Here is a 12,667-nt window from a genome sequence, read left to right on the forward strand (position 1 = left end):
AATTCAATGCATCACTGTGGGTCAAATTAAAGAAATGGCTCAATAAAAAAACCTTGATCTGCAGCAGACTGCTCATCATAAGTCCTGCAGATGTTGACATATGTCTAATATTTTAAGAATGTAAAATATAATTGGATTCAATCATAAATTATTAAGAATATCAGGAACCTTGCACAGATGCAGACAGCTCTGGTCTGGACTGTTACCTTAAATTTTGTATGGGGCCATCAACTGGGTCAAATCCTGTTTCATAGGTGCTGTCTGAGCTCCCGGAGGACGGAGACAAGGACCGGGTCTCCTTCTCCTCCTTCTCCTCCAGCTGCTTCCCTTGGATTTCATCCTCCGAGTTCTCCTCCGACACCGATCCCACAATAAAGTGAGAGTGCAACGCTGCCACAGCCGGGTTCTTCTTGGCAGCATCGTCCTGCTGTGCCATGACTGGACGACACGAACAGGCTGCAAAGACTGTTGAGAGACACAGCCATGGCAGCAATAGTTTATAGAGGAGATACAGAGTCCAAATATCAGGGTACAGTCAGTGCGACACAAGGCTGGCATGCCCCACTGTTTGTCTTATTGCAAAAGTGGGTTATCTAAACTTGTGTATTGATAAAGCATTACAGGATGTTGCAAGATATGAACTCAGACAGGGAGCATCAGTGCACTGTAAATAGGATGTTGAACACACCAAAACTACTATATATAAGAATTAAACGTGAGCAAGGATTGCAGTTTACAGTTACTATACATATGCATCTGATGCGTTATTTTAGCACTTAATAAGAATGTATTAAAAGAAAACTTGTATATGGAAAAAGTATAAGTCCTGCCTGTTTAACCCTCCTGTTATGTTTGTTTCATAGGGACAGCAATAATGTTCCTGGGCCAACTTAATCCAGGGCATATTTAATGATCCAAAAGTTTCAGAACCCACATTTTTTTTAATTAAATCTCATTATTTACTCCATTACTAACCATTTAAATCAATATTTAGTGCAATGGCGTTCTTTAATTCTCACAGATCATGGTCCAATGAGGATAACTCACTCGTTTTTTATGAAATTCATGTTAAAACTTGTTTTAATGTACACTTAAAAGCCCTAAATATAAATACTATAGTTTTACATGACATAGATTTTTGTTTATTTTATTTTACATTTTTATTTTTTTTATATAGTGATGTTGATAAGTTAACTTGAGACACCTCTTCTGTCACATGCTGCCCAGATTTTTATGCTGTATTTAGCTGGTTTGGAGGGCATATATTGCCTATATTAGAACGAACCTGTGAATACCACTAGCCTTTCATCCACTGTGACATTAGAAATGCAAAATAATACTTTTAACAATTTTTCTTAGATTTTTTAACTTAGCAACATAACAGGAGGGTTAAGAGACATGTTTTGTGAATCCAATTAATGAAGGGAAATATCAAACCTTTACTAATTGTCTGACTTTAACTTTGCATTGTATAAATTGATAGCAGAATAAATGTAACTGATAATAAAAGTATTATCTCCTCTAGTACTGGAGTCCTAATTCACTTACCAGATTGCAACGACATGTTTCTATTAAAACAATAACATATAATTAAACTTTCACTGTGCTTTCCAGTCTGCCTCTATTTCCTTAGGTTGCTACAACTAAATGTTTTTCCCACCTGCTTGTCCAAGTAAGAGAGATTGCTCCCAGGTGAGGCACACCTTACCTATCGCTAGCTGCTTGCGAGACCAGAAAAACAAGCCGAGCACTGTAGCCAGACACACTACAAACGTGAGCCAAGGGAGCATCACAAAACCAAACCGGGAGTCAGCTTGTCCACAGACCGAAACTGCTAGATAAAACCATGTCGTGTGCTGACAATTGACTAGGTTAGGTACACCTTACAGTGCCTGTCAAGTCAGAGCTAGCTTCCTAACTCAACAGCAGCCGGGGATAAGCTGATGCTAACAGCGGAGGTGTTAGCTAGCTTACCGGCAGTTGCTAATAGAATTATAATGCCACAGTAACGGATCTAATACAGGACTATAAGGACTGCACTGCAGGTGTTACTGTCCTGCAGTATGGTCCGACCCGGCGGATCTGTTTAATCTGAGATAAACATCTAGACTATCAACTCACCGGTGGAGACAAACTGAAGCGTAATCCTGAAAACGCTGACTCCCACAGATCGATAAACTAACTGTGTCTGTCAGACATCTCTGTCTCCAGTGATGGTGACAAAAAAAATCACATCATGATGAGGTCACACAGCTCCGACAGACGCTTTAACAGCAGAGAGTGGGGTGATGTGATGATGCGCACGGAGGTTACTATTGGACAATGACCTCTGACCGAAACTTCCGCTATAGAAATAGATGAGGTAGAAAAGACTGCAGGAGTCAAGATTCAAGAAAGCTTTATTGCCAAGTGAACTCGCACACACAAGGAATTTTAGGTGGTGAATGGAACATTGGTACTTGACAACAAGACAGTAAGGACGCAACAAGACAGTATGGACACAACAAGACAGTAAGGACACAATAAGACAGTAAGGACACAACAAGACAGTAAGGACACAACAAGACAGTAAGGACAATACATATAGAAACCTAAATACAAATCCAAAAATCATAAATAAAAATGCTATCTTACAAAAAACAAAGGTATAGAACAGTGGTGTCCAAACTTTTTCCTTTTTTTTTAATTTTCTTTTTATTGAACATTATACCATATACTCTACATACAGTTGGTACACAATGACTGAGTGTTTTTTTCTATTTTCTTTTACAAATGCATTATCTTTAACTTAAACATGACACTCGTAGACTTCCTCAGTCTTTTACTTTAAATCAAAATAAAGTGACCGTACCTTTTCATATACACAGATAAAATTATGCCCAGGCCATGGTGGTTATTTACATTCTGCCATGTATTTTAGCCAGTCTGACTAACAGAATTTTACTATGATACCAGTGTAGCGAATATAGTAAAAAGTCAAATGAAATAAATATATAAAATCAAAAGAAACGAAACATTCCAACTTCTGTAGCTATGAACTAGGGTTTCTTTTCCACAATTGACATATCAGATAAAATCAGTCCAAACTTTTTTCAAAGAGGGCCACATTTGATGTTGTCAGAATACCTCAGGGCCAGTGGCTCCTAATGAGACTTAGTAATCATAAAAGTTGTATATGAAATTTTTTCAATAATGTATCAGTAAATCAGTAACTAGGTAGTCCTTAGTTCTCCACAAGCCATGTAAACATCAGCAAACATTATCTTCTTCTGGAGGGAGATGTTTTTGATTTAGGGTCGGGCAATGTGGGAAAAATATTGCATCATTATTTTTCTATAAGTTTTTCTATAAGTTAAGATGTTAAGAAAATAAATTTTAAAATAACCCAACATAGTTACCTTGGGGAAAATAAGAAGAGATATTGAAAGAACAACTGAAAAGTACTCTTATCATGGAAAAAATGAGAAAATAAAATGCATCCTAGATTAGGGCTTATATAGATAGTAGATTTATGTGGATTATCTTTCTTCTCCGAATATTACATTAAAAGTGTTTGCTTTTTTTTTTCTACAGAATTTCATCTTTTTGTTTCTGTATAAAAAGCTAAAAGTGTTGTAAAAATGTTAATATAATTATATATATATTATATATTCCTATTGATTTATGTATAAAAGTTATCCATTAAATCACTGAAACAGGCAGACATTAAAAAATTGAACACACAAATCTTCACGTTTAAAAAAAGAGGAGAAAATCTATTTTTATCTAATGTAAATAAATACTCATTGATTAGTTTTCTGTTAAAATTGTTTGTGTATAATATGAAACACCTTTATTAAACATTTTTAATTAAACACTTTTATAACACAGCATTGCCTTAAAGAACAAGTTCAGTTTAAGGGTTGATTTGAATACTTTCATATGCTGTTTTATTTTTTTCTTTAAATTCGTGATGTTGATAGGCTATACTTTCCAATCTGTGATAGACTAGTTGTGGGTTGGTTGTTCTATAAATTTTCCATTGGTATTAATAAAGTAATTGATGTCAAAGAAGGCCCTTTTTACATCTACAGACTACGATATTTATTGATATAATGATTGAACACAAATTACACAACCTTATACATAGTCATATTGCACAACAACTGCACATATTCTGCGTACTAACTGTTAGGATGTACAGTACTTACTCTATATTTACTGTAGATCTACTGCGTCTAGCTCTAGAAAGGTTTCATCCTCAGAGAACCAATCAGATTACGGAGGAGGCTTTATGGACGGGGCTAACGAGGTGACAGGAGGGGCGGGTTGGAGGAGGTGGTCCTGCGTCATTCATGAACTCCATGTGCCGTTTGCTATGAAACCTTGGCAGAGTGGTTAGCGTGTCCGGAAACAGAGTAGGGATAGGGGTCTGTCTGCAGGCTGCAAGGGAGGGGCGGCTGGACAACGTCTCGAGTCCGCTCCAAGTGTCATAAATAGTCGATGTGAAATGATCAGCATCTACACCAGCTCAGTCTCCGGGTACACTTATGTGCTATCAAAGCCCATTACTGCGACAAGAGAAGTCCCCCAAGCTACAGATGATGTCCACTTTGAATACACAAAAGGAACCTTGGCAACTGGTGGTACGTTTTCAAGGCAGGGCTGTGCCAACACACCAAACAGATTTCGACACACCACCAGAGTCATAGTTTAAAAATTGCATTAGTACTTTTAGTTTGACATTAACATATTTATATTCAGTATTCAGCTATATTCAAACATGAAATAAAGACATCCTGATAAACATGCTGTTTTTTTATATTTTGGTTTCTCTAAACATTTTCTGTGAAATACATGAAATACTATAAGTGAACATGTGATGCAAATCATCTCACCTACATTGCTATAGGACACAATGGCACAACTTCTGCTGATAACATTTCTCATTTTCCTGAAAGACAAAATCAGTGGGCCCGTTGGTCATTGTATTTTTAGCAATGGAATAACTATAAAAGAAACTAAACTTAAGTTTTTTCATAGCTGTTTAGAGGTATTCACATGTAGAAACACTTTGCTCAAGAAGGAACAAAAACATTGTGGTGATAATCTCTGGATGTTTTTCTCCTCTCTCAGAGGCACACCTCTGACTGACCCTCTTATTGAAGTCAAGGATGTCCCTGACAAGTTTGTTCTCCTTGGAGAACAGTGCCAAAGCCTTAAGACAATCCTGTGTGCTTCTCAGAAAGGTCTTGATCCTTTTCATTGCAGATAAGTACCTCTCAGATTTGGCTGATGTCATGGGTGCAGTCATGAGGATCTTGAGAGGACTCAATGTTTTTGTGAAGGTGTGTTGAAGGTTGCTGGAAAACAGCTTCAAGTAAAGTCCATAAAAACCTGGTACAAAAGCAGTGCCCTGCTGCAGGCGCTGAACTTAGTGTACTCAAAAATGAGTGATGGTTGTGTTTGAGCTCTGCATTGCTCAACATCAGGTTAACTACCACTGTTGTGTTGATTGCTGTTAAAGGGGCCTCAGTGTTGTTGGAACAGGTCCTCGTGGAAAAAGATGGTAACAGTAACAAAACAAGATTATTTTTACAACCTCTTCTTTTTTTTGTCTTATGGACAAGGTATCTAACTTGAGAGAACTATTTTTGCAAAGGAGGTCCCTGTCTTTTATAGACCATCAAAAAGCCTTTCAAAATCATACTTTGCAACAAACATGAGCAACTTTATGTGTAAGTCAGTGTAATGTCTAGAATTGCATTCACACATGCACAAAACTCACAGAGACACCCACAGCTGAAATGTTCACTCCCAATTTCACCCCAATATTTCCCGCAAGCCCCTCCTTAGTACAATTCCTGCAGAGGGGTGAGCCAATGTTAGAACATAAAAGAAAAAAGATGGCGGCGCTCAAGGACGCTGCGGTTCAGAACTCTTCCCAAAAAACTTGGAACGATTCATCACAAGTGAGTTGGGTGATGGTGTTTAAATCATACGATTATATTTATATTATTTATATTAGTGCTTACACAGAAGATGGACACATAACAGGATGGATTAAAACTTCTAAAGTTTAAGAAGATACACATTCAAAATGAGAACAGTAACATTGTGCATACATCTGTTCGTTTGCATGTAGCATTGATAAAAATGTAAACCTATCATCATAACATTGTTTTGTCCAACATCCTGTTACAATGTTGCTTCCACAGCATGGCTTTAATGTCATGTACAGCCTCCTGGTGCTCAACCACTCATCTGACAGGGAAGACTTCATGTTTTGAGGGACATGTGTGATAGAGCAACATCGACAGCAAAGCTCCAAAAATTTTCTAGATAAGAGATAGAGACTGAGATTGAGAGACTGATGTAGCTAAAAGATGTGGGGAAATGTAACCACCTGAGAGTTATTTCTTGTGTTCCACTGCGAAACCAGGGTAGACTCCTGCTTAAGTTGCATGGCTTGTCATGCAAAATGCTGAAAGAATGCAAACTCAGAAATAACAGAGGTTTAAAAAAGTGTATTTCTCTTGCAACAGTGTGTTACTTAATGCATCTGTAACCTTGTCCTGCTATGTGCAACAGCCTCACTGGGATTCTTCTTATTCTTACTTCACAGCTGTTGCACTGTGTTACACTTCTATAGTTTCCTTTGTCAAAGTATCTGTCAAGAAAAAAAAGGTGATCAAATGGTACAAATTATACATATCAGTTGTGTATTGTTTCCATACCATACTTTGTGTTGTTTAAGAAAGGGGACAATTGTAGATGCAGAATTTTTAATGGCACAAAATATCAAATCAGACTGGTCAAAATGTATATTCAGGATAATAATTAACAGGAATCATAATGATGTGATATCAATGCTGAAATGGTACTGCAACCACGTTGTTAACAATAAAGATTAAGACTTCCCTGTTCAAACTGTCTAAGAAAGACTAGACAGACACAAGAAAATATGGTGCAACTGCAACTGTGGTCCACTAGATGGCTTCAGAGGCCATTCATTTAGAGTTTGAGAACAGTGGACTCAGCAGTCTGGCTGCAAAATAACCCCACCCGAGCTGATGCCTTGGAATTAAATGGTCATTCCAAGAGCCTGGGTACTCCTTACTATTTGTGATACTGCAGCAGCACACTCAGTTGGCCTCATCCACTCTTTACCCACAAGATTTTATTCGACCACTTATCAGCAGCTTGTCTGTTGGAAAACAAGCAGGGCACTGGAAACCAATCTGAGAGAAAGTCCATCCATATGAAGTTATCATTATTATACTGCATGATTTTTATATTTTACAGATGGGCTTTGACTATAATAATAATTATAATAATACAGAGCACATGATAGTCATTTCAAAACACCTACATGTGTTAGGGAGCTGAGGAAATGCTTCTTCCTGCCATGAGTCACATCTCTTTACAGGAAGTGTTTTGAACTATTTAAAGGTTAAAACTTACGTTGAAGCATTTTATAAGCTATGGGGAGGGGGTTTAGATGTTCACATTCAGTCTATATATGCTGCCATTATCTATGACTGATGAATGTCCAAGATACTGAAAGCCTTATTGTGATTGGCTGTGGGATGTTCTCCTACTGAAATGAGTGAGCTTGGGCTGCATCCCAGAAGGAGGATTTGCTTATCAAATCCTGAAAGCACTGTGAGGAGTTTATTACAGATTTTGAACACACTTAACACTGCTGTGTCTTCACGAGTGACGCAATAAAATGAGATTATGAGCCACAAGATTGGTTCTTTATACAGAACTTCAGTGCTTTGTCTGGTCGGGTTTTCCACACAAAAAAAGAGTTTGAGTCTATTTCCCAGAGACTGTATAAAATATGGATGTAGTATCCGTGACGTCACCCATCTGTTTCTGAAGAGCTGTTTTGAGGCCAATCGTCGGCGGAAGCCATATTTCTGCTGTCGAGCAAGGGCTTTGAGCCTCCTCGCCAACAGCTAGTGTTCCCACTTGTCAATCAAGTCAGCTGTGCCTCTCATTGGAAGACTCGTAATCTCTATATCTTTGAAATTGCAGCGTTAGAAAAAAATTCACACCCCCCTACAGTGTGTGTCGCTCGAGAAATGAGCTATCCAGACTACACTCATCTTTTGTACCAGGCTGTAAACATGTTTATTTCTGCTGTAAAGATTGCCTTTTTTGAATCAGTGTGTATGTGGTTTCCCGTACTTCCGGAGCCAGCCTCAAGTGGATCCTCGATGAACTTCAGTTTTTAGCACTTTCGCATTGGACTCATATTTTTAGACCGGAGGTTGCTGCTTGCTATTTTCAGCACTGACCCTTAAGTGTCTATGTTTACAACTCCACTGGTGAAGTTAGCAGAGAGACAGTTTTCATTTTATGTACCAATTTTGTTGTCATCAGTATTGGCAAAGAGATGCACATTTTCTGTTGAAGTGTTGTTTTAGATGGAGAAACTTTACTACCAGGGCTTTGCTTGGGAAAAGAGCAAACTGGCCTTAACAGAATTTTATGTTTATGCTCGTGTGGGAATCCTAAGCTGCTCTTTGAGGACAGAATCGTTCAATTGCATGCACACATTATGACACCGGGGCCGTGACAGGTTAAGTTAAATCTGTACGCCTGGTCACCTTTTGAAGGGCTAATGGTAATAAATTAGAGCCCATCAAGTTTTTTCATTGTTACATTGGTGCGTAGCTACAAATCAATACATTTTCCTTATCACTCTGCATCCTGTAAGAAATAAAATAACAAAGACAATGAGTGTCAAAAAGGAGGTGTTTTGCATTCATTTGCATTCTCAACAAATTTACATGTTGACAAGAGCCACACTGTACGACAACACAGATTTCTTCCAAAGGTTCTCTTGAGTCAACGCAACATGAAAACTCCTCGTAGTGCCTTTAAATAATTGAATGTTCATCAAAAAGTAATCATCAAAAATAAAAAGTGAGTTAAAAACAGTATTTTTTGTGTTATATTAGTGTTTCTCCTCTGATTTGTAATGAAACATTTAATTGGGCTCCCAGTTTTTTTTGGTTCAGCTCACCGATTCACCTCTCTCTACATCTCTGCACCCGTTTTAACCCACACTCTAACAAAGCCCCACAAGATACGCTGTGGTGCTTTATTCATGATAACACAAGCTTTTGGATGATATCCCTGTTAAGAGCCTTATTCATATTGTATGCTACAGATGACTGTGTAGTCTCTTTGAACCATCTTTTTATCTTTGCTCTTACTTTCCCCGGAAACTCAGAGCAGCGATATGCTGAGTATTGTCCCAGCATCAAGGGATATGTAAGCCTACATGCACGGAGTAGCTTTGACACTGTAATGCAAATCATAATGATTAATTTAGAAATATCATCTGAGCTCTACATATCTAAAAAGGCACATTGAATAGAGACACTTGTACTGTGCAGCACCTCGTGTTTTAAATAAATACTATATATCTGTAAGATAAACCAGTGACTAGTCTGCACAAGGTATAAGAGAACCGCTTTAAGCTCTACATATAGTTTCTTGTTAACTCAGCCTAAAGAGGAGGATAGAAATGTTTGTTCTCTCCAAAGACAATCTTCCAGGGGGAGGTTTTCCTAGGTTGGCCAAACCTTGCAGATGACCTGAGAGATAGAGATTTTTTTGTGATACAACCCTACGTTCAGCCAAGAGGAAACTACACAGTAGAATTTTGAGAGAGGACAAGCCCATGGGAAAGAAGGGAGGCTTTTGGATCAATTTTTCTCCTGGGAAACCATCTCTCTCTTTTAGCACAAGGAGCTGTAGTGAAGAAGGAAGAGCTTTCAATGTCAGGGAAATTTAAAAACAGAATGTTCAGAGTGAAACTTGAAGAGCTAATGTCTGTTATCTTCACTCTGACTTGAGCTTGAAATTAAATGTTAATTTCTTAGAAACTGTATCAGCCATTTTTTTATTTGACCAAATCGAGTGTAAGTGCAGAGCACATTTACAATGTCACAACTGCTTTTGTCAAATAACGCAGTATCTGAAACTCATGGTATCAGGGCATTTTACTATCTTGCGTCAATAATGTAACCTGGGATCTTGAGAAATTAAGCAAGTGCAGGAGTGCAAAAAAAGCTGCAGTTTCTTCATTGGCCACTTAAGGGTGGCTCCTAAAGACCCCATTTACACCCATATTAAAATGTCTATTTTTTTTTTCAGGACAAGTAAACAGCCTGGTACAAAGACAGTTTGGTCTATCTATCCCATTTCTTTACTTAAGGCCTTATAGGGCTGCAAGTTCTGCATAATTGGGCAAAATGAGGGTTCTGGCTGACTTGACTCACAGGCAGGTATGTTGTAGCAGTTTTCCAGGTGGCTAAAAGCCCATCTCAGCTCCACATCTTTGCCTGTGTGTAGGTAGACCCAAAGTTAGGTTATGTCAGTGCTTCCCAAACTGTGGGGGGGCGCGGAGGTACGACAAGGGGGGGCGCGGCACTGCTTAATAAAAACAATACTCCCAATTCTGGATTGCTAACTAGGCCAACTATGTGTATATGTGACAGAAGTGAAGTGGCAGGCAAACAAAGTAGCATAGCAGAGTAATATGTGACAGACAACAACGTCGATCGGACCCCCCCCCTCCTCTCTGTGTTACCCTGTGACACTTCAGAGCAGAGCCACGCAGGGGCGTGTCCAGAACTTTTTGACCGGGGTGGCCCAACTGAGGCTCTCACATAGGTAGGGTTGGCCAGGGCATATACACATAAATAACATTTACCCTTTCTGTCTTCACAACCTACTTTCATTAAAGTATTAAACAGTTGTTATATTCCTTTTGACTTTAAAAAAAACCAGGACAAAGTGGCATCAATCTTCTAAGCTGAATTATTTAGGGATGAAGTCACATTTGAGGGCACTAATAGAGAAATCTACTGTCAGCCTTTTAACTCATCCCAAATTATAGATTTTAACAGAAGCCCCACAAGGCAAATAGCCAATCATAGTTTGGGATTTTGGGGTGGCCCCTGGGGTGGCCAATTGGATTTCAAGGGGTGCCAGTGCCACCCTTGGTCATCCCTCTAGACACGCCACTGGAGCCACGCTCATCAAGCAGCTGCAGCTGAAGGTCGCGATGCACGGATTTTCATCTTCAGTCCAAAAGGCTTTACTTTGAAACGGCTATAACAGGAAGTAGCATGTTGTCAGCTGCAATAACTTGACAGAACTCAAAGGGTAAAATAAACACATCACTAAATGTCTAAATTATATTAAAGCTCCTGTTGGTAGGAATGGTGTAAAATATGTTCCTTTTTTTTCTGCTGGGTTTGGACAAAAAGTCATAATACCCATCAGTACTCATTGGTAAGTGAAGTAATAAAGGGGATAAATAAAGTATTTTGAATTTGAATTGAATTTGAAAGACATGAGTTAAGTGTTGCATTGCAGACTTGTTTGATGGGGGCCATAGTGAGTCATGTGAGGGCATGGAAATATCTTCACCCACCAATGGATGATGTCACTGAGACTTTTCCTTGTTTTACACATTCCATAGTTTTATCTTACTGCAACATTACCATTCCAAAGATGAAGACAATCCAACATTCTGTGAGGTTGTAGATATAACATAGCTATAATTTTAGACACCTTTCTATGAGGTTCAGATTTTGAAGTTATTCACGTTGATGTTTAACATTGAACATTTTGGTTAAACTTTCAACATTTAGATTTATTGTTATATTTAACATTTACAATATATTTTAAAAATATAATTTAATTTTCAACATTAAGATTTGTTCTTCCATTTAACATTAAAGACTTATAATTGACATTTAAGATTTAAAATGTATCATTAATATATTTAACATTAAGTTCACAAATTGCTTTAAATATGGTATTAAAAAAGTGACTGCAAAATTAACACCACACAAAGAAATTGTGAAGAAATGTTGCTGTTATTTTTAGCACAACTTTACAGTAGGTACAGAGTAATGACAAATTCTAAAGCCCATTGTCTTTGTTCTCTTTATCAGCTGTTACATGTGTGAACTCTCATTAGTGCAACAGATTTAATAAAAAGTTGCTAAAAAAGTTTGGTATTTTCTCAGGTCGTCATCATTTGTAAAAAAAAAAAAAAAAGAAGAAAAGTGTAACGTAGCTTCTCTTTTTAAGAAAATAATTGTAAAACATGAACGTTTTTTCAAAGGCCGTTCTCTGACAGTCTGAGAAACATTTATAAACTTTTAACATCAATTGTAAGAGTCAGTATGTCATTTCTGTACTCAAAAAAAGTATTGTTTTCAGACTTGAGGTGAGATTTATGCACGGGGGATTAAGTATTCAAGAGTGGCTTTGCTGTCACAAGCAGGAATGTTTTGGGAATTGCCCTTGCAAGCAATGCGCTGCACTCATGCATACAGAGTGCACTGTGCACTGACCGCAGACTCACTCATTCACCTTTATTGCTCAGCCACCATTGCCATGGCCAAGGGCATGGCAGCAGCAGCTGTTTCCAGCAACAATTTGAGCAAACTGTAGTGAAGATTTAATAAACATACACCCACCTCAAGTGTCGCATTTTAACAGTGTCTGTTTAAAATCGTCGTTGTTATTGATTCCTAGAGAGAGGAGGCACCAAGGCCAAAGATCTAGTCAAAGATAGCGTCACATCATAAGGTCGTAAAGTAGATTAATTCACTGCCATTGTTGCCTTATGAAGCCTTTGGAGTGTCAG

At 38.1% G+C, this 12,667-nt stretch overlaps 1 protein-coding gene across 2 annotated transcripts in view; it reads right to left on the reverse strand.

The window, feature by feature from the left end:
- Positions 1–2,307, reverse strand: part of acaca (acetyl-CoA carboxylase alpha) — a 40,286-nt gene extending 37,979 nt beyond the window's left edge. The window contains exons 1-2 of one of the 2 annotated variants that reach the window (XM_034683097.1): positions 2,122–2,307; positions 207–465 (exon numbers count right to left, since the gene is read on the reverse strand). In XM_034683097.1, coding sequence (XP_034538988.1) covers positions 207–436 — 230 coding nt within the window. In that variant the 5' untranslated portion in view covers positions 437–465; positions 2,122–2,307. The remainder of the gene's footprint in view (positions 1–206; positions 466–2,121) is intronic. The other variant, XM_034683095.1, reaches the window with a different exon arrangement.
- Between the last annotated feature and the right edge of the window lie 10,360 nt (positions 2,308–12,667).

This window comes from Notolabrus celidotus, chromosome 5 (genome assembly GCF_009762535.1).
Source record: "Notolabrus celidotus isolate fNotCel1 chromosome 5, fNotCel1.pri, whole genome shotgun sequence".
Taxonomy (NCBI): Eukaryota; Metazoa; Chordata; class Actinopteri; order Labriformes; family Labridae; genus Notolabrus; species Notolabrus celidotus.